The sequence below is a fragment of the Hippoglossus hippoglossus genome, chromosome 1 (assembly GCF_009819705.1).
Source record: "Hippoglossus hippoglossus isolate fHipHip1 chromosome 1, fHipHip1.pri, whole genome shotgun sequence".
Taxonomy (NCBI): domain Eukaryota; kingdom Metazoa; phylum Chordata; class Actinopteri; order Pleuronectiformes; family Pleuronectidae; genus Hippoglossus; species Hippoglossus hippoglossus.
In genome coordinates, this window is record NC_047151.1 from 15230818 (window position 1) to 15253907 (window position 23090).

Here is a 23090-nt window from a genome sequence, read left to right on the forward strand (position 1 = left end):
AAGATAATCTCAAAAAGGTTGAGTGACGAGGCAGAGAAAAGTGGATGTAACAGACAAACAGACAAATGAATAAGAACCTCTGCACTTTAACATCTGAACACCACTCCTGGCAGAGTTACTGTGGAGGAGCACAGCTGGTCACCTTCTGCTAAATTACACACACACACCCACACACACACACCCACACACACACACACACACACACACACACACACACACACACACACACACACACACACACACACACACAGTCTTTCCCTTCTTCTGTCTTAAGTAAAACCACATGAGGTTTTGTGCGTTCGTGCCTCAAACTATTATTTCTCCAACACTGTCTCACTGTGGAGGGGAGCCAACATTGCACCTCACTTAATATCCTGATGCTGATGTGGTTTTCAGACTTTACAGTTTTTTTCGATTGCATAAACACTAAAATCAAAAGTATTACACAATTATCAAAACCTTACACTCAAGGAGCAAAACAACGGCCCAGATTTGCACCACTATAAGCACAATGTCAGCTTCACACTTTTTGCAAAACAATACACACAGTATTTGCAAAACACTAAACACACTTGTATACATTAGACACAGACGTATATCAAGATGTCACTTCCTTGCAATTCCAAAGCACTGACTGTCAAATGACCACCCCTATGAGCCAATTGGTTCAACACAGCCATCAGGTGCGCAAACACATGATTGCTAAATTGTAGACACACCAATCAGGTTTAAGCACTATACAAATGCAGCAAGTGAGTTCACCTGTCTTCAACCAAAATGGAAGGAGTCAGAAGAAGAAGAGTGAGGGTGAGAGGGGGAATCAACACTAGTTGACCATGTCGTGAACCACGGATTGACGCTGAGGGAGTCTGGACTAAGAGTTCAGCCAAATCTTAGCAGATATACAGTGAAATCTGTCATTGTAACCTGTACTGGATACAGAATTTTCTGTTTGTCTGATATTTGCTGAGCTTACAGTGTTATGCACACTAGTGTAGTAGCGTGAAAACTGGGACATGTTTTGTTGTGATTCTCCATGTTGACATTTTGACTGATTTGGGAATATGGAGAGAAATAAATTATAATTTCATCAGTCTGCAGCATTGGTCTTGTGTAGTGTTTGGTGAATTTATTGTATATTTGCACTTTCTCTGTGTACTTCACTTACAGTACTCTAATCACTGAGAAGTAGAATTGCTAAAAGTGTTTTAGGTTAGCAACAGCAGTGTGTAACTGGTTCAAACAGAATTAAGTCATATGAAACGTGTGTGTTTCATATGGTAACAAAATATGGTTTTGATAAATTAGTGTATAGTTTTTACAAGAGTGTTTCATTTTGCAAAGGATCTGAGGTGTTTTGCTAATTGGGTGTGTGGTTGTGCTAATTGTGTGTAGTGTTTTGAAACACCGGGCCCTGTTTTGAAAATCATGCTTAGGCAATCGAGAAAAACTGTAATCCCAAATTTCCTGAATTACACCAGAGTTGTAAATGATCACTAATGGACCTACAGTGGCCCCAGTGTGTGTGTGTGTGTGTGTGTGTGTGTGTGTGTGTGTGTGTGCGTGTGTGTGTGTGTGTGTGTGTGTGTGTGTGTGTGTGTGTGTGTTTGCGTGTGTGTCCAGAAAAAAACTAAACTGACATATTGAGGAAGTTGCTTAGAAACAGGAAACCAAGAACTGCAATTTATGAAACAGGAGAATTTGAGTAACGGGGGGTAGAAACACACGGAACAAACACCTCGAAGAAAACTATAAACGTCTTCATTTAAAACCATCATCACATCATGGAAGCTCAAAGATTTTTCCATCTTCTCCTCATATTGACTTGGATATTTGTCTTCTCTTCTGTTTGCTCAGGAATGCATGCACCAAGTAAGTCTGACTCACATTTGAATGACACGTATTGAGTTTTTAAAGTGCTGTAGCTAACTGTTAAAAAGTTAAAAAAGGTTTCTGGGTCACTGGTGTATCTCTGATAAGGAAGTCATGTTTTCACCCCTGTCAGTTTGTGTGTTCATACGCAAGATTGCGTAAAATCTACGGAACGCATTATCATGAAACTTAGTGGAAGGATGTGATATGGTTCACTTTCTTTAACATTGTGAGATCTTTGAACATTTTCTTGGATTTCCCAAAGTATAATTCATAGATCTTGATGAAAACAAGTGTGGCATGTCTCGGGGGTCTGATATCTCTGAGTGGGTACAATTTGGCGCCGATCCACAAACAAATCCAGATCTAGTGAACTGAAATTGGGTTTCATCAAGGGACTGTTGGACTTGGCGGCAGTCTACTTGAATTTTATGATGTGTTCAAGATGAGTTCAAGTCCCAAATTGACGTGGCTTTGTCCCAGGACTCAACTTACCATGGTGAACGTGCGTATCAGCATGGCGGAGTGACTGGACTGTCACAGTATTAAAGTGATGCTTGAAGAAGGGAACTAGGCTTGAGCTGAGCTTAGTTCATCAGCTTTTTAATCTGGGAAATAATAAAAACAAAAAGTCTGAAATTCATGATATATAGAGAGATATGATATAGTATTGTTGGATAGGGTTCAGGAGATATGCTTTGTCAAATCACAATTAAGATGGAGGTTTTAACTCAACACTTGCATTTCTACTGCTTCGTCACGTTAATGGATAGTCCAAAGATGCCAAATAAATAAATCATTCATAATCCGTAGTATCTTACAAAGTGGGTGTGTTTGTTGAGGGCAATATCATTTGTCTGTCATTTTATAAAAGGTGTTTGGAAGATTTATAAAATCTGCACTTAAGTGTTTATTGCTTTGTTTGAAGGGCAACTTGTGTTTTTTCCAACATTAATTATTCTTTTCTTTAATTTGTGTCTAAAATCAAGAAAATGTGAAAAATTCAAGGCAGTGTTGAAAATAATTTCTTCTAAAATATTCATAAAGTTTATCATGATGAATGTTGAAGCAAATCCGCTCATTCGAGAAGCTGTAGCCACCAAATGTTGGTCTCGGGCTTGAAAATGACTAAAGAACAATAATTTCAATATCGAAATTGCAGCATCTTCATCTTTTGTGATTGGGCACATTGACTGATCCCCTTATCAGTTCTGACCTCTGTGTTTTGTCCTGACACAGAATTGTCCCTGGAGTCCACTGTGTTCGTGGCCTTTGAGGGTGAAAACCTCACGATTGACTGTAACATCTCCAAACCACCAAACCAACCTAAAGACACGATGAAATGCTTCGATCCTCTTCAGAACCAGATATACGTCTGTGACCTCGATGCGACGACTGGCAACATTACAATGTTTAAACTCAAACTGCAGCTGAACAAGATGAACAGGTCCGGAGAATACCACTGTGTCTATCAAAGTGCCATAGTGTACTGGTTTCTCAGAGTGAGAGGTGAGAATGAAAGATGACGTGAAGTAGCAGTGAAGTATTATAAGTAGCATATGAGACCCTGTGATATATGTGAAACAGATTTTCTCTCCAGTCCTTTATTGTCAAAATGAAGGTGAAAAAAACCTTCCTGTAAAATACTGCGCTGAAGCCAGCCAAAGTGTCTTTATCGCCACCTGGTGGCTGGCTGCAGAACAGGTCTTAAGCCTCGCCTTTAGTGGATTGGACATTGACCAAATAATAATAATAATAATAATAATAATAATAATAATAATACACATTCAATATTTTTTTGGTTTCTGTAATTTTAGGTACTAATGTAAGTGTTTATTTTCCGCTACATTTGGTTTTAATTCTTTATTTGATGCTATAGAAAATGGGGTGAAACGTCATCATTGGTCGAGCATGTGTGTCAATGGGCCCTCACTACCGCAGCTCCATTCCCCAAACTCCTCTGCGCAAATTATGTACACATACTCTGTCTCCAAAAGCGCAAGATGGTGGGGTTCATATATTACGTTGTAGGCAGCTTATATTTTGGCTTCATATATAGCTTCTGCCTATTTTCAAATACAGAGCCTATTAGTGTTACTAATGATTTTAATATCAGGTAACTTGAAAAAAAAATTGGACTCGTGTCCCCTTAAAATTACAGGTTAGCATGAACAAATGGAGGTCTTAATTCAACAGGAAGCTCTGTTGTGATTTGCCACATAAGTGAAGAAAAAGTGATGTGTTGGTTGGGACAGGAAGTTTTGAACATCATCGAGGCAAAACTGTCACGAGCGTCAACACTTGGAGGCAGAGTGAAGACACCACTGTCATGGAGGCAAGTGGTCATCTTTCAAATTGTGATAGCAACGCAAACTTTTGGACTTTTGGAAGGGACGGGATCAACAGTGTTAGCAAGATTCAAAGTCTTCTTTCTCCACTCTGCAGAGCTGGGTGATCAAAGCATCGTGTGAATTAAGCAGTAAAAGCATTTTCAGTGATGTCAGAGAAAGAAATGTGTTTGAAGTCACTGTGAACTTTTTCTGTATGAAACCAGATCCCGAAATTTTCCTGATCTTAACCAAGAGCTGTGAGCATTTAAACACAACCATCATAGACTTTAATAACGCTGAGGTCATACAAGCGATACCTTCACTAACTACATATTTGTGACGTGCCAAACGCATAAATTCCACATTTCCTCATGACGTTAAGAGAAAACGTGATCTGGTTGCAATTATGTGTCGTACAAAAAGTATTTCAAGTTGCAAATCAGAATAAAATTTTATTTCTAAAAGATGGAGTTGCTCCCGAGACTAAAGACACAAACAAAATCCAATTACACAAAGTCACGTAAGATCGTGGAGAACGTTGTGAGCTGAGTCTTTACACTTTGTTTAGTGTTGGCAAGTCTACATTGAGCATGCTGTGCTATATTGTTCCTGTTGATCTTTATAGTAAGTATGGGCACAAGTGGCAAAAGTGAGCCATGGTATTGAGTATTTCACGAGAAAAACCCATAAAAACATAATTTTGTGTCTCACAGATGTGTGTTTTTCTCTCTTACCCCTTTAATAATTCTAAAACCATTTACATTTATCATGGGACTCCCTGGAGCTTCTCAGTTCCCATTTTAGAAAACACGGACCATGCCGGAAGAAGTTAGTGGACTAATACTGATGCTAATAATGTATCAAATTAATTTTAAACACATGCAAATGATCTAAAATATCTTTAGCCAGAGGATTAGCTGCTTCACAGATGAGGAATTCCTCAGTATAGCTCTGCTGTGCAGTTATGATGGATTCCTAGCACAGACTGACATTGAACACTGTGTGTGTTTTCCAGCTAATGGCTACGAGAGGCCCCCGATGTTGAGTTACACAGAAGTCTGTGTGGCCGTCTTCACTGGTGTGCTGCTGGTTTTCAGCGTGGTCGGCTCCATCTATGTCTTCAGAGGACATTGGGTAAGAAGGCAGAAGTTAAGAAACTGGGTGTTGCACATTTCTAAGAATATAGCTTTTTTACACACTTAAACTGTGGTGTTGTGACGGGTGTGTGTTTCTGAGGCTGATACAGATGAGTCCCATCTATTGAGACAAATTAATTGGCAACTATTTTAATAGGTTAATCATTTAAGTAATTTTTTCCAGCTAAAGTGTCAACAAATTATTCCATCTTCTTTTTCTAATTGTTTTCTAATAGTTTTGCGATCACGTCATTTGTGTACATCCCCTCTCTCCCTCTCTCCCTCTCTCCCTCCCTCTCTCTCTCCCTCTCGCCCTCCCTCTCTCCCTCTCTCTCTCTCCCTCTCTCCTATCCGATACCAGCAGCTGAGGGAAAAAAAACAGTGAAATAAAATGAGGCACTTGTCACATAAAGGAGCTTTGGTATGATCAGTTCAAACTGAATTTTGATGATAATAGTACAGCTGTTATTTACTGTAATGTTAAGGCACTTGGCTACAAGAACACTAAGTTGGGACAGTAAAATAACCAACAACAATAATGATGATACTAATAAAATAAAACAACATAAAAGAAAAAGAAAGCAAAATAGGCAATAAAGCGTTATATGTTTCAGTGTGTCCATGGGAAACTTGAATTTTATGTCCATCTTCTGACGATTCACTGCATTTTATTGTCTTATGTGATAGTAAATTCAATATCTGGTCGGACAAAACAAGATGTCACCTTCTAGGATTAGGATCAATAGTTGTAGCCCCAAATCAGGCTAAGCTCAAGCACCATATCACCTCAGAGATCAGGTCACTTAAGAGAACATCCTCCATGATGAGGACGAGTAAGAACATTTCATCAAAGAAAGCTTTGGGTTAAATCCTGCACAGATTTCTCTGTAAGTCTTCAGTGTTTTTCAGACGGTGACAGACAACAAAACAAAATGACTCTTATATCAGGTAGTTTTCTTGTTGTTGAAGTGTCATCAAGCTTTTTCTGAGAAAAAGCAGCTTTACATTTATGACCACAAAAAAGAAACCAGACTCAAACTCTCTGTAGACAAATCAGTTGCCAGTTCACAACTTGTGAACTGATCTGAGAGACTGATCTGGATTTGAGCCTCACAAAAGAGTAGTTTCATCTAAAAACAGATGTTCTTTTGGATCTTAGTGCTACTTATTATACGTCTAGACAAATTGGAAAAGTGGCTTAGACTTGTGGACATAGTCCAGCGAAGAAATGACATTATCTCACTCAGTTACCATGACCTCCTGTAGGACAAAGCACGCAGTCACTGTTACCTCATCCTCTCGCTTAGTGTCTTTCACAGATGAACAGAAGTTGGTCTACACTGTTATCCAGAGATAGTAGATTATAGTAAATAATAGTATTTGGCAGAAATTATTAAATCCAAGCATTTGATAATTCACCTCCTATGACAGAAAACCTAAGATGAAGCGATGTCATCACAACAAAATCCTCATTTGCCTTTATCTTCTTCTAGTGTTGTCCACTTTACATCACTATTCTTTCTTTTTATGTAATTAATTCTCATTTATAGAAAGAGCCGATTACTAAAAGTGACAAAACCAGCGGGGAGCAAAGGCAGAACAGAGGAGAAACGGAGACGAGAGAGACGGAGGAAGACGTAGATAAAAAAACAGCCCCACCTACATATGCTGTAAGTACCGTTCTATTCATCAGTGTATATGCATGAACACATTTGACTCAAAGTATATTTTTGTTTTCCATCATATTTTATTCATGTTTATTTTTTTATTTTTTTATCTCAGAGTCTGCAGGCTCGGCCCAGGTCCATTTATGATGTGCTCGACCTCTCAGCTGCCAACCAGGAGCCCGATCAAAGGGAAACTAAACCCAACAAGAACAAACACACAGAAAAGGTCAGTGTGAACTTTAGGTGCTTTGCCACATTTTGTTATCACAGGAAAACAACCACACATGTGCTTAGTTACCTGTCTTCTGCTTCCTTCACAGACGGAGCAAACCACACAACCCCAGGCTGACGGCGTATTCGAGTCTGTCTATGAGAACTTTTGAATCATGAATAAACTTGAGTGAGAGATTTTGAGAGAGCAAAACTATTTAGATTATTTTAAAGTACAGGTAAAAAACAAATTTGAGTAAATATTCTGTTTCATGTATGTTTAAAGTGAAGACACAAAAGTGTTGTCACTATGCTTGCAAAATGGCCTCTATCAGTGATACATTACAATGTTATTCTGTTGAATTGATTATTATTATTATTATTATAAGAAGCTTTTAAATATTGCAGCTTGTTGCAGTTGAGCTATTTCGACCTATTGTATTTACGTTTCGGGGGTTTAATTAATAGATAGATTTTCTTCATTTCATAATTTTGTCCAGGTCAGTATCTTACAGAAATAAAGAAAACACCACAATACAAAAACCGATTCGAAAGAGACCTATTGAGATCTGGATTCTAAAATGTAATATATTACAATACATTAGAGCTTTTTAAAACCTGAGTCCATAAAAGAAACCAGTAAATATAGCGTTTAAATACATTTACTGGAATAAAATAAAAATAAAATAAAATAATGCAGTATTTTTTTTCTGAAATTTGGGCTGTAAGTGTAAAGTTATATATGTATCATTGACTAAATAAATGTCTCCATGTCTTACTCTGTTTGATTTCTGGTTTGATTAAATGTAACAACTTCCTGTTTTGGGCATTTCCTTTCGAATAAGTCCCACCCTTTTGCTCGGGGCGACCAATGAAACTGCGATGTCTGGATTCCACGAGCCAATGCCGACGCTGCTGTCAGATTGGGACTTCCTGGTTTGACCTGGTTTGTTTTGCTCCACCGACCATGGCCGCTGAGGGAGATTTCCTGGCGAGATATCGAGCTGTGTCAAATAAACTGAAGAAGTAAGCAGCGTCATCTCACACGTTGGTCCCGAAAGGGCTTCAGATATCAGGGATTGTCGCCAGGTTACTCGACATTAATGCTGCAGATCAGTGATGCGGCCAGTGCTAGTGAACGCAGCTAACTGTTAGCCTGTCATTAACGTCAGTGTCGTGTGTTTACATTCACTGATAACGCTCGTTGTGGAACCTGTAATGAAAACATCATGTTGATAGAGTTTAATTCTTCAGTCGAGGGTCGTGAAGCGGAAGTTAACGGAAACGTCGGGCGTTGTTTTACTGTGGAAATGTATCTAAACACGACCAGTGCTAATTAGCCTAGCACACAGCTCCCCGTTACTCTTCTCAGCCTTTTAACTTTTGATCAAACTTGTGTTGAGATGTAAACTGATCCGTCTGCGTTTCTTTGTTGCAGGCGTTTTCTTCGCAAGCCAAATGTAGCAGAGGCGAGTGAACAGTTTGGTGAGTGTCACTTCCATAACCTGCTGTTCAGTGTTGACACTAATGGGATTGTTTTAGCCTTCTTCATATTTCTATATTTGTTTGTTGTTAGGTTACCTCTCATGCGTTTTTTTGTCCTGTCCTCTCAGGCCAGTTAGCGAAAGAGCTGAAGCAGCAGGAGTGTCTGCAGTATGCTGCCTTCTGTAACCTGGCCATGGCTCGGTGAGAGGATCCACTCAACACAAACTACACACTCATGTCCAGTATGCAGAAGGTCCATCAGCCCTGGGGAAATTACATCTAGTATTGCTTTCGTATTTAACGGAAAATAAATAATACCCCTGCTACAAATTGGCATTAAATGATACTGCCTACAAATTACATAGTTTTCTAATTAAAACAAATTTAAAAAATCCCTGCTGCAAACTGCCATTAAATGATACTGCATTCAAATAAAAATGACTATTCATTTTTATTTCATAATTTCACCTATTTGTTGTAAGGGTTGTATTTACTTATTCACGTATCTACTTACTAATACTTTATATACAACTGTTCCAGACTGACATGAATAATTTTAGATTCTAACTCAGTAAAAGATACACATCAGTGTATAGTATAAATATATACATGCATGGATACGGCTAGACCCCCCCTTAGTTCAGATTGAGAAGAATCTTTATTTCATGGCATACCGTGATATTTTGCACAATAACCTGCTTCAAACTTTAATAGTTTAGCAAAGGCCTCTTTCTGTATCTGCCACCAAACACATATCATGGTCCTTTACTAGTATAGTTAGCCTGCACAGGGCCCTGACCTTCAATGTCTTTGGGACAATGACAACCGAGACCCAGACCTTATCACTCATCATCAGTGGCCGACCTCAGTATCATTTTGAATATAGGAAAAGATGTTGAATATCCCTTGTACGTTTGAAAGTCTTCTGTTCAATTTAGGTTACAAACTACCAGTAGATGTTAGCAGGTGTTGGTGGCCACCAGTGGATGTCAGGGACAGAACTTCAGTTGAATTGAAGCAAATTCCTGAAATCAGATTATGAAATCTTTTAGAAAACCTTCCCAGACAGGTGGAGGCTTTTACAGCAACGTATTACTGTTGGAGGTGTTGGTTTAAGATGTTCAGCACAGTGAACACCACACATGGGTTTATTGTTCAGGTTTCCACATAGTTTTGGCCATGTAGTGTGCTTAAAGTCCTACCATCACCTCATAACGTTTTTATAGGAATAGTTTTTTTTAGATATCATGATAATGCTATTTGTGTAAATGTTAATCACAGTTTAGGTTCAACTTGAAATGTTTTTACAACATCCTCATCATAAAATACAAATATGAAAATAAGTTAGGTAAAGAATGTGCAGAATAAGTCAAACTTGTGCTTGTGCTGAGTACAAGGTCAAAAATGATCGTGAAGGATGTTCTTGTCCTTCACAATACAGCACCAGATGGTGTTTGGAATTGGCCCAGAGGCAGCGTGTATCATTCACAGTGATGACATGTTTTAGTGCTGACGTGTTCACATCTGTTGACGTTACACATCCTGAATGTCTTGACTGCAGGTGTGAGCAGACTCTGTTTAATGCTCCTGGAGAGGCCTTGGCATTAACTGATGCTGCCCGCCTCTTTCTCTCGTCTGAGAAGGAGAACAGGGCCCTGCAGGCCCCGGGCTTTGATGAGCACCTTCAGGCTGCACTTAACTGTTACAGCTTTGCAATTAAGGTAAACTATGATTCCTGGTTTGGTTTGGACTTTTTAACGAAAGTAGTAGTACATTCATTGTGAAATGTTTCGTATTTGTGTATATGAACAGATTAAGGGTGTACATTCCTGTGTTGTGATCACATGAGACGGTAGGAAAATGCTCATGTACAAATGGTTTACAGGTGTTCATTGAGATGAACCAGCCTGTGATGGCTGCGAGTCTGTGTCTAGAACTTGGAAATGCACTCAAGGTAAAACTTTGAATCAGAGAAGTTCACAAGATGAATAATTTAGATTTTTACTTACTTACTAAATATTTTATCTGACATATTAACCTCAGCTCCTCCTCTGTTTTCAATAGGAGATGAACAGACCAGGAGAGGCCATCGTTCATTATCAGAGAGCTGCAGAGTTGCAGACGCAGACACCGATTGAAGCTCTGCTGTCAATGGGAGAAATAGCAACGTGTAAAATTCTCACCCGTGAGTTCCGCCTGATTAATCACATCTGATTATGTACCTGATTTCAATGTTTTTTTTTAACCTGCATGTGCATACAGAGCTGATTTGACTTGTTTTTCTGTAGTTTAAACTCATCTTCTCTGTTTCTGCAGGTGACTATGATGGTGCTTTGTCGATGTTCACGGAGATGCAGCTTGTGTGTCAGGAGAGAGGACTGCAGCTACCAGGCACCAGCACCCCTGTTGGTGAGGCCCTGCATTTATCTAAAGACTCTACATGTTTAAAATTGTCTCATGTGTGGACAAAATATTAAATGGATTCTTAGTGGTATGTTTAAAAATGAGGTACTGCATGAAATATTTCATAAACCCCAAAAATGGAATAACAATACAATTGAAGAGCTGAGTGATCAGTGTCTCACTTTCTGCTTTAATACCATTGTTGGATTTGATTTAATTACAGTGACAGGAACAATGTTAAATAATATTAAGGTACATTAATCTTCTGTCTTTATTTCCCTAACATTCTCATAGGTGCATTTCTGGATATTGTGGCAAAATGTGAGATCTCCAGAGTACTGCTGCTGATGCTGTTAGAGGTAAGTACGCCACTTTGATATGAAAAGATGAGATATTGCAAGAAAACCATGTACATCACAATACCTGTGTAACTGAAGTAGAAAATACAACCGTGATGAGGGAAAACCTTGATTTAGAAACTATGAATCAAACGAGTGTCATCACTTAACTCATTAAAATCTTGATTTTGACAGAGTTTTATAGCCAATTGTGATGATGAATGTTAACGCTATGCAAAGTACTTTAAAGACAGACACAGCATCATGTCGGCCTGACAATATATCATTGTTTAACATCCATCAGTGAAAAGGGAATCGTTACATCTTAAGGATCTGCACATCAGCAACACAAGGGAAAATATTCTCGAGAGTATTAATATTGTATCATAGATTTGATTATCAGCCTCTGTGAGTCTTGAAAAAAAAATTGTAATTGTTTGTGCAGCAAGATGTAAATGTTCCAACCTGTTTTACTGTGCAGCCTCCACCTCAGAAGTTGTTACCAGAACATGCACAGACCCTGGAGAGATACGCATGGGAATCCTTTGATCCTCACAGTCAAGGTAAATGCACCTCAATATTTAACTATTTTATAGCAAAAACATCTAAATTGCAGACATATTCTCGTTTGACTTGGAATTCAGAAAATGCTTTCTTAATCCCTTGAATGTCGTTGGACTGAAGTCGAGTAAACATGGATCTCTTCCTCTCTTTCAGTGACCTTCCTGCCTGAGAATGTTTTCCTGCTTCTGCAGTCAGTAGTGGTGAGTTTCACTGAGTTCTCTTTACAGGATTTCCTGGTCCTTCCTGCCTCATACAGGAAAAAAGGATGGGTCTTCGTGGCCTTCACATTGACAGTGATAAAGGTCTTCCTTTGCCAGTGGAATTAAAATGTCCTATTTGCAGTGGTGTTTGTGTTACAACATGATTCCCTGTTTCTTTCCCCTTTTCTTTCAATGTGGCAATGAGCATTAATACTTAGAAATGTACTTGGAAAAAAATATTCTTCTATTTGGTGTAAATAATGTTGATAAACTAAGATATGAGAATGCACAGACATTTAGGAGACTCTGAGAACCTGTCAAGGTCATTTGAATGTGCAGTTAGTTTAATTTGTGCAGTGTTCTAACAGCAAATCTGTTTTGCAGATGGCATGTCAGGAGAAAGACACAGAGTCCCTCAAGTCTCTTCAGACTGAGCTGTGGTGAGTGTTTTTAAAACTTAAATTTCGTCATGTGATGCGGGTTGAGCTGCATTGTCATCATTTCTCAATCTTAGTTCTCCATATTTATTATGTGTTGCTGTTTTTTCCTCCCTCAGGCCATTTCTGGCAGCTGAGCAGAATCACCTTCTCCACCTGGTGGTTCAGGAGCGCATCACGCCGTCTGGCCAAGGCATTTAGTACAGTCCAGTTTCTTTTACTTACTTCCTCTGGGAACAATACTTCACATAATGGAACATTCCTGTTTCTGACTGGGTCTGTTGTAAGGCCTGAAGAAGTGTTGCTTATAAAACTTCAGTGTTGTAACTTGCACTCGAGACAAATGCACACAATACAAAACTTTGCCCTCTTTGTCGAGAACTGAGTGTTGTCTGTTATTATCCTGTTGTGAAGATGTTTGTCACAATTATAACTTAAGACTGAATTTAAATTGTTTAAAATTAAATTATATGTGCTCTTGAGTGAAGGCTACAAAACTGGACTAATTCCTACACAATTATTATGTAATAGCGACCGTTTTTGATTTTGTTGTATTTATAGTAGTTCAATAGACGAAACGTGGATGCCTTGAGTTATTTGTTTTTATTAATAAATGATATGGCTTTTATTCCAATGTAATTACAAACAAAACCTTCTATTGTATAGTTCTGTAATATGGTGAAATAAACCACCATTGTCCTCCATCCCTGGTTCACTTGTACACATGACATGTACTTTCTTAGGATAGCAGCCAACTAACAGACACAAAATCAAACATGACTAAAACAAAAAAGAACACTCCATACAAAATGTTACAAAAATATAATGGTTACAATGTACATAGGTTAAAAAGGATACAATATACTTCAGTTGTAAAATAACGATACATGATTCAAACTACTTGTACTGTAACTTAAGGCTTGTCTTTCCTGATTGTTCAAGTTCTGCAAAAAGGAATGCTGTAGTTCGGCCAACACGCCGTACCCTCTCAGATACAGATTTTATTTTCATTCCTCAAATCTGGACCACTGCGGCGGTAGCTGTCCGCCTCACAATGTGATTATACAGGACGATGAGTACTTTGAAATCACAGAATATGTTCAACTACTAAAGATCTCAAAGGGCTTTTAACCTTCTCACACCAGGAACTCTAAGATTTCAAATGCAGTAGTTTGACATTTTGGGATCAACGCTTAAATGCTTTCTTTTAGAGTTCTAGGTGAGAGAATTGATACCACTCAGATCTGTACAGTGATGGCTAGTGTAGCTTAGTATCGAGACTGAAAACAGGGGGTAACAGCTAGCATAGCTTTGTCCAAAGCAAATCAAACCTCCAACCAGCACCAGTGCACTTAAACAAGATCTAATAGGATAATTCAAAGCTCAAATTATAACTGAACCGAGTTCGACGTGGGGGTTTAACAGAACGCAGCAACAGATTGTGTTTTCCTTGTGTCCCCCGTTGTCTGTTTATGCTAAGATAAGATAACTTATTGGCTGTAACTTCATATTTAATACACAGGTTGTGTTTTCCCTGTGACCCCCTGGTTTCCGTGTTTATGCTAAGCTAAGCTAACTTACTGTCTTTAGCTTCATACAGATTGTGTGTTGGTGTAGTACTGGCCTGCGCATCATTCTTAGTAAGAAAGCGAGTAAGTCTTTGTCCAGATGTCAAACTACTGGATGTGGACTGAGTTCTTCCAACTCACAATTGAGATAAATGATCCACTGATTATTTTGTGGCAGTAAAGCTTTGAAATGACCACTTGTTTTGCTTCCACCTAATCACACCTATTATTTTACTCCCCATACTGTTCTAATGAAACTAAAATACTACCCTGCCCTCTTCTTAGTCATGGACGAAAAACTGTTCACGTAAAGTTCAGCCCTTCATGTACTGATAACATTATTTCTATTTGCATTGACATTATTCAAAGTAGAAACAAATGGCTCTTTTTAGTGATTTAATACAAGTCCCCCCGATTTTACCTAGCTGCAGATGTAGATTTTTTTTTTTTTAATTTTCTCTCACCAAATTTCCGGCAAATCCCACTTTTAAAATTTCCCACACTCAAAAGGAATCTGTCCCCAACCCCGCCCCCTTTCCTCTCCCCCCCCCCCCCTCACTCGCTCTTCTTCCGCAGGACGAGGTAGGTAACCGCTAAGAGAAAGGTGAGAACAAAAGAGATCCAGGCCAGGACATAGGAGTGTCCGTACCCTCCCACTGTGTCACTGGTGTGAAGCTTGGCCGTGTAGATGGAGGCTGCTATCATTATACTCAGGCCTGCATGAGAGAAGAGGGGGAGTGTTGACAAGGCAATTACACAGTAATTACTTTTCCTACTGTAAGATAAGGCTCATGAACAAAGACGATGTGGCAAATGTTTAACTGTGATCGCAGTGAAATTAGAAACACGACAGGTTCACCTTATTAGTTTCACGGTGATACAAACTCAAGACAATACATGTCAAAAATCCAATTACTTCACCCCTGAGCTCGTGCACTAGAAGAAGTGATGAACCACTTTATTTAATTGTAATATGAATTATTCTTACAAGAAGATATTATTCTTTTTTACCAAAATCTGTCACAACACTTATATACGATTTAAAATATAAGATTAGGTGCTAGTTAAACAGTTCAGTGGTAAATTCACCATCTACTTTTTCAATACTCTAATGAATATTGTAATTTTTTTACTTAGGCATTGATAATTATTTAATCTCATAGTTATTAATAGTCTGCCCATGTTTGCTGACTAATTAGAATGACATTTTGCTGGTTTTCTTTGCCCTCTCAAATCAATATCTCTGGGTTTACGATTAAAGGACAATTTTTGTCTGTAGGTCAGCAATTTGACTCGAGGTTACTTACAGGCGATTAGCTGTAAAATGCCAGTGAAGGTGAACCTCTGGCCTTTGGGCAGCGTGAAGAGCTGGGCCACAAACACAAACAGGGCCAGGATGGCAAAGATACAGGCCAGCACTGAGGTGGCCTGTATCGTCTGGAGATATTCTGCAGCAGCACAACAAAACACAGACACAGTCAGGGAAGAGTCCACGTTAACACAGATGTATCAGCATGTTCAAGATAAGTTGACAGTTTATATCGACATTATAACTCATCTATTAGTACTATTAACACTCATTAAATCTAAATAATAATGAACACACTGCAGAAGCTGTAGCTACATTTTACACATTATATGATTTGATTTATGACCAGTAACAGTTACAGCTCTAATCATCATCTACTCTGATCAAGTCAACATACAAAGTAAAACAGGTAACTGTTTTTTATTGTTGTGGCTGATCAGTGTCTGAACTCTGTCGAGATAAAAGTGAGAGTTTACCCTCTGGGTAGTCTTTCAGGTTGCTGTAGTGCCAGATGGAGTTTGTCAACTCTAATCGGCCCCACAAATCAGTTGACACTGTGTCAGTGATCCACCAGGCCTGGGGACACAAGAGGAGCAAGAGAATAAACACAGATATCAAGGCACACACAAAAGATAGAATATATATAATATATATTGTGAAAGTTTTGCATGTTTACTCAACAAACTTTGCTGTTATCCCTCATGTATGCCTGTACTGGTGTTGACAGAACTAATCAGAGTCAAATTACAATATTAGTTTTGTGAATATTCAGTAGAGCCTCACTGACTGTGCAGGAGAGGGGGTATTTTTAAGAAAGAAACAGCCTGTTCTGAAATAAATTGCACAGTGGTTGAGTGATATGTGTCCGTTAAAAATATCAATCGTAAAAGGGTTGGTGAACATGTGTCAGTAGAGATATGTGTATTTTCAGCACCGTGGGTGGCTAAAAAAACAACAAATCACATTGCACCATTTAAATCCTGTTAATTTCCAAATGTTTCAATGATACGACTGAGCCGAAGCTTCCACACAGAAATAGATATTGGTTTATTTTATATGTTTCCATTTATGCTGAAGATGAGAACCGATAGAGAACCGATAGAGAACCTAAAGCTTAAACACATATAAAACCTCCCGTTCTCCCTCCCAGCCTGGACATTTGTTAAATGAGAAGAGAAAGATAAAATACCATCCACTCACATTATCGATGGTGGCCACCAGCAGCAGGATGATGGTGGTAATGTGCAGAACGATGATTCCAGCCAGCACCAACATTGTGGCTTTTTGTGAACTGATAACAGGGGGAGGACGGAAGGATGCACACCGTTACTTATTTTCCACGCATGGACTTATGTAATAAGGACTTTTAACATGAGGAAGCATTGACACAATCACATACCCTCCCTCCCTCTCTCACACACACACCCACACGCACACTCATCTGTCCCAAATAAACACAGTCTCAAACAGAAAGGAGGAGGAAAATGGGGGGGGAAGCTGTTGCATGCAAGTCCAAACTCGCCCCAGAAGCCCTGCAGACACACTTTTGCAGACACACACATCTGATGTCAAACTCATCACACGGTTACGCTTCAGTTTTTCTTATTCTCTTGAAACTCATTTCCTATAATCAGACTTCTCCAACTTATTTTCATCCATTAGCAGAAGTCAGGAATCACCGTGGTTTTTCTCAACTGCTCGTTTTTTTTTTTTTATGGCTCGAAGCTGCTTCCGTCGACAAGAAAGGCACATTTGTTTGTGCGGTGTTAGGACGCATTCCCAAATGGAGCCGCTCCGTCACACACGGGCCCTGCGCAATAAGTCAACAACTTTGAAAAGAGCGCGAGAATACGACGACAGAAAAGCCCAAGAAACACACCTCTAACTTGTACATACACACATATTAAACACTGCAACTGTTCAAGTATGTGTGAATCTACAGTTCGGAGCCGTGCGTCATTTCAAAACTTTTTTTGCGCGCAGCCACATCCGTACAAGTCTTCAAAGCGCCGCTGAAAAGTCTGAACTGCGTCTAAATTCATACGTACGGACTCTACAGAAAAACCCCGTCGTGAATCATGCGTACAAGTATTCAACGTTGCGGACTACCAGACATAACGGTGCAAAATGTAAAGAAACGTGGAAAAAACGTTACCTGAAAGCGCTTTTTACGCACGGCACGGGAGATATTTAGGAATGTGAAACACTGTAGACCCACCCAGCTCTGAATTCACAGCACACACATCACCCTGTTTTCCCTCTCTCTCCATTCCCTCTCTTTCCCCTCACCAGGCCACACCCATGAAGTTTCAAATTTGTTTCATCCCCCCCCCTCAGAGACTTATCCAGACCATAGACTGATCCAGACGAACCCAACGGCTTCAGGTTCCTACAAAACCGTCCACATGGACTTAGAGACATTAACCTGCTGATGATGTGTTTCTTCTCTCTTTTTATTCCACAAATTCTTTCCCTGCAGGCTGCTTATTTCTCTCGGTGTCTCATCCTCACAATAACCTGGCAACAAGAGCTACAGCCTTTCTGATTCTTTCAAGTGAAAATGAAATGTAATTTTGGTCATATGTAAATATGTCTTGAAGAGCAGTGAAAGTGAACTTCTTACTTGTGCAGTCTGGTTCATTATGCACGTAAAATGTGAGATTGTGAGAAGTTTAGACAGTGGAACAGAGCGTCCTGAGCTCCAGACACCAGGGACTTCATGTGTTCCTCAGCAGCTACGCTCTGATGATGACATGGGAACAGTACTGGCTCATGTAGAAGAAGTTCAGACAAGATTTATAGATTATTGGGTTGTATCCCTATACTGTAAAGTTTTGCAATCATGGGAAAACAGATGTCTGGTGGACAGGACTTCAGTCCGACTCTTTCTGCCAAATACCACCATAATCGGATTTCTGCATCAGGATGTAGTTAAATGCAGGTCTTGCTTTCACCTGTGTGGAAATAATTTGTGGTGTGAAGAAGTTAATCTGCTCCAGGGTTCAAATTCTACCTGAGGGAGTAAATCCAAACAAGCACACAGAGGACAACCGCTAAAACTTGTCTGTCCTCATTTTGTTGTCATTCTCCACATGCACCAGTGTAGACAGACCAGTTGATTGTGTCTTATATGAGCTCTGAAAACTAACATCATTTAATACTTTAGCTGACATTTACCAACTAATAAGGTGACTATTTATCTTCCTCTCTGAACGTCTGCCAAATGGACACATACATGAACAAAAATATTTAAAATTGATTTGAAATAAATAAATTAAATAAATTATAGTAAAAATTAATTTGAATAAAAAGAAAATAGAAATGGCCAAATGGGAACATAAAAAAATGAACATAATATTATTATCAAGAAATAAATGAAATGAGAACAAAAATAACAAAAAAATCTAAAGAAAAAACTGCCATGTGTGAAAACAAAAGAAAAAGCATATATTACATATTTATTTGAAGAAATAAATACAAGTTAAAACTCTTCCAAATGGAAATACTAGAGAAAAAATATATAAAAAATTAATTTCAATAAACAAATAAGAATACAATTCTGTTAAATGGGAACACAAAACTGAAATAAAAACTGTCATGATTGGCAGAGGCCATCAGAGGCAGGATGGATTTAATTTCCGTTCTAGACTCTTCATATAAAAGTGTTGTAATTGAACCACAAGCTGTCATCCTTTAAACAGATAGGTGTTATTGTTGACTGTAGTTAAATAATGCCATGCTATTAGGGGATTACTCGGCAGTGAACATCTGCTGAAGCCTTTTATCACCTGCCTCAGATGAGAGGAAGCTCAAGTGATTATGGCTCGTCTCATTCCTACAAAGGAGTTTTATACTTGATTAAAGTCTTCTTTTCTCTGACAGCTCATCTCTGCCTCTGTCTTATCTTCCCTCCGGCTGTGGTCTCTCAGTGAAGACCACATGGAAGTCTTGATCCACAATGGCCACCTTATGCTCCTGGAGGTGGGACGAAGATAGATAGTATAACTGCTTCCTTCCAAGTGTCTCTGCAAAACCTGGAAAGTCATTTAAAGAACTTTCTTTACTTCGTAGTTTTGACTTCATTTGATAATCCAGGCAGCACACGAACACATGACTTTGTTCTTTGTGTAAAATGTGAGCAAAATATGATCAAATGATTTTGTTTGAAAATGGATGATACCGGAAGGACGTATGTCCTTTCTGGCTTCCATCAATGTTTGGGTTAGGAAACAGCTGTGGTATGATACCTATTCAGAACCTTTACTTAAATTAAAGTAATAACACCACATTGTAAAAAGTAAAAATGAAATGCATTTAATCTCTTATTTTGTAAACGTATTGGCAGTAAATTGAACATTAAGAGTGAAAGTAATTGTACAAAAAAGTCTTATATATTTGATTCAATCTGATACGATGAGATTGTTCAATGAATTTTACAAAATTTTCGCTGCAAATTAATCACCGGATTATTTTGTAGCTGATCTATTGTTGGATTTGTAAAACTACGGAGAAATACCATCACAATTTACCCAGACACCTTCAAATAGTTTTGCTTCTCCAAACTATAGTTGAACTTTGGGAAACAGGTTAAAAATCATGTTTATCGAGCAGTGGACCATATTTTATAGTACATATGACATATGTTTTTATATTTCTGTATCTTTTTTCATCCTGTTTGGCAAATGAGTTTTAGAGGATTCTGGGGATACCTACAGTACAATGCCACACGTCCATCGATCCATCCATCGATCGATCCATCCATCCGTCCATCCGTCCATCCATCCATCCATCCATCCATCCGTCCATCCGTCCATCCATCCATCCATCCCTTATCTGTAGCACTTATCCCTTGAGGGTCACGGGGGGAGCTGGAGCTAATCACAGTTGACATTGGGTCACAGGCAGGCTGCACCCCGGACAGGTCACCAGCATATTGCAAGGCCAACGTATAATGACAAACAACCATTACACTCACATTCACACCTACAGGCAAGTTATTCTCCAATCAATCCTCAACCTATATGTCTGGACTGTGGGAGGAAACCAGAGTACCCAGAGAAAACCAACCCACGCATTGGGAAGAACATGCAAACTGGGACTGGGAACCTTCCTCCTGTGACTGTGCTAACCTCCACACCACCAGACTCAAATGTAATAGCATGAGAGGAACAGACTGGGGTTAAGTTTAGTTAAACTCTAACTGTGGCTCCAAGTCCCTGAAAGCAAATATCTCCTTAGGGAATAAAAGTATCACTCTGTTACATAACAGTGTGCAATGCTGCTCTCTGTTTTTATTATAGCACTGCTGAGATGAAAATCATTCAGGAGCTATATTATAGTCAGAGGGTGTGGGAATACACAGATGAGGGGAAGTATTTTCTCTATGAAAAAGTCTGAACAGAGGTCAAGGCTGCAAACATTATATCTGACCTGTGATTGTTTGTCGTGTTCTCGCAGTGAACAGTGAGTGGGTGCTGAGCTGTGCTATAGTTTCCCTTGTACACCACGTCTGAGTCAGAGGAGTTTTCTTTTCCGCCTCCGCAGAAAAGACAATCTAACATCCATTATGAAGTCTATTGGAAAGTTATATACAGAGGTAGCTGCTACAGAAGGGACCTCATTTAAGGACAGTGAAATCTTCCAGGAATAAATGCAGACGATAATTTCTATCATGTAGATTTCATGCTCCAAATTTATATTCTGTCCTGGGAACTTCCTTATCTACAGAGATATCATCTGTACAGGCTGTAGAATGAGGGCATCCTTTCACAGTTGTGTTACAAGCTCTCTCAGTCACAAATCTACTTTTCCTGAAGATATAACAGACAGCAAACCTCTTCCCTCAACAAACCCAGTGCCCTTCAGGGACTTCACACCGCAGCTTCCAACTTCTGCCCGATTCCCTCTGAACTGCCACTGCACATTCCCACAGCATCCAATCGATTACCACAGCCGTCACAGCAGGACTCCAGCCACAAACGTCTCAGGTTTTCAGAGGCTGTCGTTGCCGCTGGCCACTGGGGCACAGACGTGTCTCCTCCTGAAACTGCACGCTGCAAACCTGCAGCAACACAATAACCAAGAAACTCCAATAAAAACTCACACAGACTCTGCTCGTCTTCAAAATCATAACCCCGCAATTTTTGGCCAATTTCTTTGTCAGGATCTCGATGTGCATAGGCTAAATCTGTGGAAAACAGAAAAATAATGTTTCTTCTACACAAGTATGTGATACATTTTTCTTTACTTCTTCAGCAAACCTCAAAATGATTCACTGTTTGTTTGAAATGCTCAAAAAAGCACAACTGGAAAACATCTGCAAATAGATACGAGGAACAACTGACCTACGACTAAAGATCAGAATAAAGCAGTCGCCTCTTCCTCGCATAAAACCATTCACCCCACAACATGCTGAAAACCAGGAGTCTCTCCTCCTCTTCATCAGCAGATGTTCAATACAATACACAACTGTTTGTGTGCTTGCTTCTTGAGCTGTATTCACCATCCGATGTTGTACTTTCATAGGGTTTGGCAGCTTGTTCAACCAACAACTGAAACGTTTATGATAAGAACTAGTCACATTTGAGATAGAGTAAAGGTATCATGGTTTTTCAAAAACAATAAACAGTATTACTGTGAGTTAGACGTGTCTGAAGAAGTTATGTTTTTCATAAACATTGGAGCATCCCAAGGCTCAATTTCTGCATTAGGTCAAGTTTGTGAGATTTAAGGAATCTAAATACAATCATAAATGAATAGGATCTTCAAATGCCTCATCATGCCACTAACAGCTGGGGCTGCAACTAATGATTAATGACATCTGCCAAGGAGCTTATGTTTCCATGTGTGTTTGTTTGTTATTAAGCAGGATCGCGCAAAAACTACTGAACCCATTTCCATGACATTTTTTTGGAGGGGTGGGGAATGACTTAAGGAAGAAATCATTCAGTTTTGCTGCGGATCCAGATCAGGGGGCAGATCCAGGAATTTTTTTCACTCTCCCAAACATTGCGTAAAAGGGCGTTTATCCACATTTTTGTTGAGAATAATTCATGGATCATGCTGAATAATATTGAGGGGACTGATATCTTTTGGTGATAAATTTGGTGCAGATCCAAATAAAGTTCTGGATCTAGTGAATTTAAATGGGATTTCATGAGAGAACTGTTGGGCCTTGACCGAATAACATTCTAGTTTTATTATTGATTGGTCTGATCAATAGTTTGAAACCCAAAGATATTCAGATGATATGAATAAAAAATATTAAATATATATGTTTATATAATAAGTTTAATAGAGAATCTTTTTTTCTGCTGCAGCTCTACTCTGCTTGTGTGCAGGTGAGATTATTAACAGCCGCACAAATAGATGACTGAAAACTACTTAACTGACTTTGACTGAAATAATAACATCTGCAAAGTACACTGAGTGTTACTAAGATAGACCAAAGTATCTGTGTTCATCTCATTGCATTACTTCTTCAGTTTTAATCGCCTGTGCAGTTGCAGCTCTCTGATTGGTCCGCTCCTGATGCCTATTAATTGTGCGCCCTCGCGTGCAGGTGACGTGCG

At 39.1% G+C, this 23090-nt stretch overlaps 2 protein-coding genes across 2 annotated transcripts; one reads left to right on the forward strand and one right to left on the reverse strand.

Moving 5' to 3' along the window:
* Positions 1–8097: 8097 nt before the first annotated feature.
* On the forward strand, positions 8098–13539 carry zgc:101679 (uncharacterized protein LOC450058 homolog). Its single transcript, XM_034588259.1, has 12 exons — positions 8098–8241; positions 8654–8700; positions 8829–8901; positions 10262–10421; positions 10586–10654; positions 10765–10885; positions 11017–11109; positions 11398–11462; positions 11923–12004; positions 12159–12205; positions 12590–12645; positions 12762–13539. The coding sequence occupies exons 1-12, from the start codon at positions 8183–8185 to the stop codon at positions 12841–12843; spliced, it is 954 nt and encodes a 317-aa protein (XP_034444150.1). The 5' UTR covers positions 8098–8182; the 3' UTR covers positions 12844–13539.
* On the reverse strand, positions 13227–17808 carry emp1 (epithelial membrane protein 1). Its single transcript, XM_034588273.1, has 5 exons — positions 17675–17808; positions 16720–16810; positions 15996–16095; positions 15518–15658; positions 13227–14926 (listed from the first exon to the last, which is right to left on the reverse strand). The coding sequence occupies exons 2-5, from the start codon at positions 16792–16794 to the stop codon at positions 14766–14768; spliced, it is 477 nt and encodes a 158-aa protein (XP_034444164.1). The 5' UTR covers positions 16795–16810; positions 17675–17808; the 3' UTR covers positions 13227–14765.
* Between the last annotated feature and the right edge of the window lie 5282 nt (positions 17809–23090).

What these genes read in the sequence shown, in the direction of transcription:
- emp1 (XM_034588273.1), bottom strand. Translation starts at nt 16,794, where the DNA reads ATGTTGGTGCTGGCTGGAATCATCGTTCTGCACATTACCACCATCATC. An exon ending in TGGTGGCCACCATCGATAAT is followed by an intron (nt 16,096 to 16,719) that starts GTGAGTGGATGG and finishes TTGTGTCCCCAG; the next exon opens with GCCTGGTGGATCACTGACAC. An exon ending in CCTGAAAGACTACCCAGAGG is followed by an intron (nt 15,659 to 15,995) that starts GTAAACTCTCAC and finishes GTGCTGCTGCAG; the next exon opens with AATATCTCCAGACGATACAG.
- zgc:101679 (XM_034588259.1), top strand. Translation starts at nt 8,183, where the DNA reads ATGGCCGCTGAGGGAGATTTCCTGGCGAGATATCGAGCTGTGTCAAAT. An exon ending in GTGTCAAATAAACTGAAGAA is followed by an intron (nt 8,242 to 8,653) that starts GTAAGCAGCGTC and finishes TCTTTGTTGCAG; the next exon opens with GCGTTTTCTTCGCAAGCCAA. An exon ending in TGCTTCTGCAGTCAGTAGTG is followed by an intron (nt 12,206 to 12,589) that starts GTGAGTTTCACT and finishes TCTGTTTTGCAG; the next exon opens with ATGGCATGTCAGGAGAAAGA.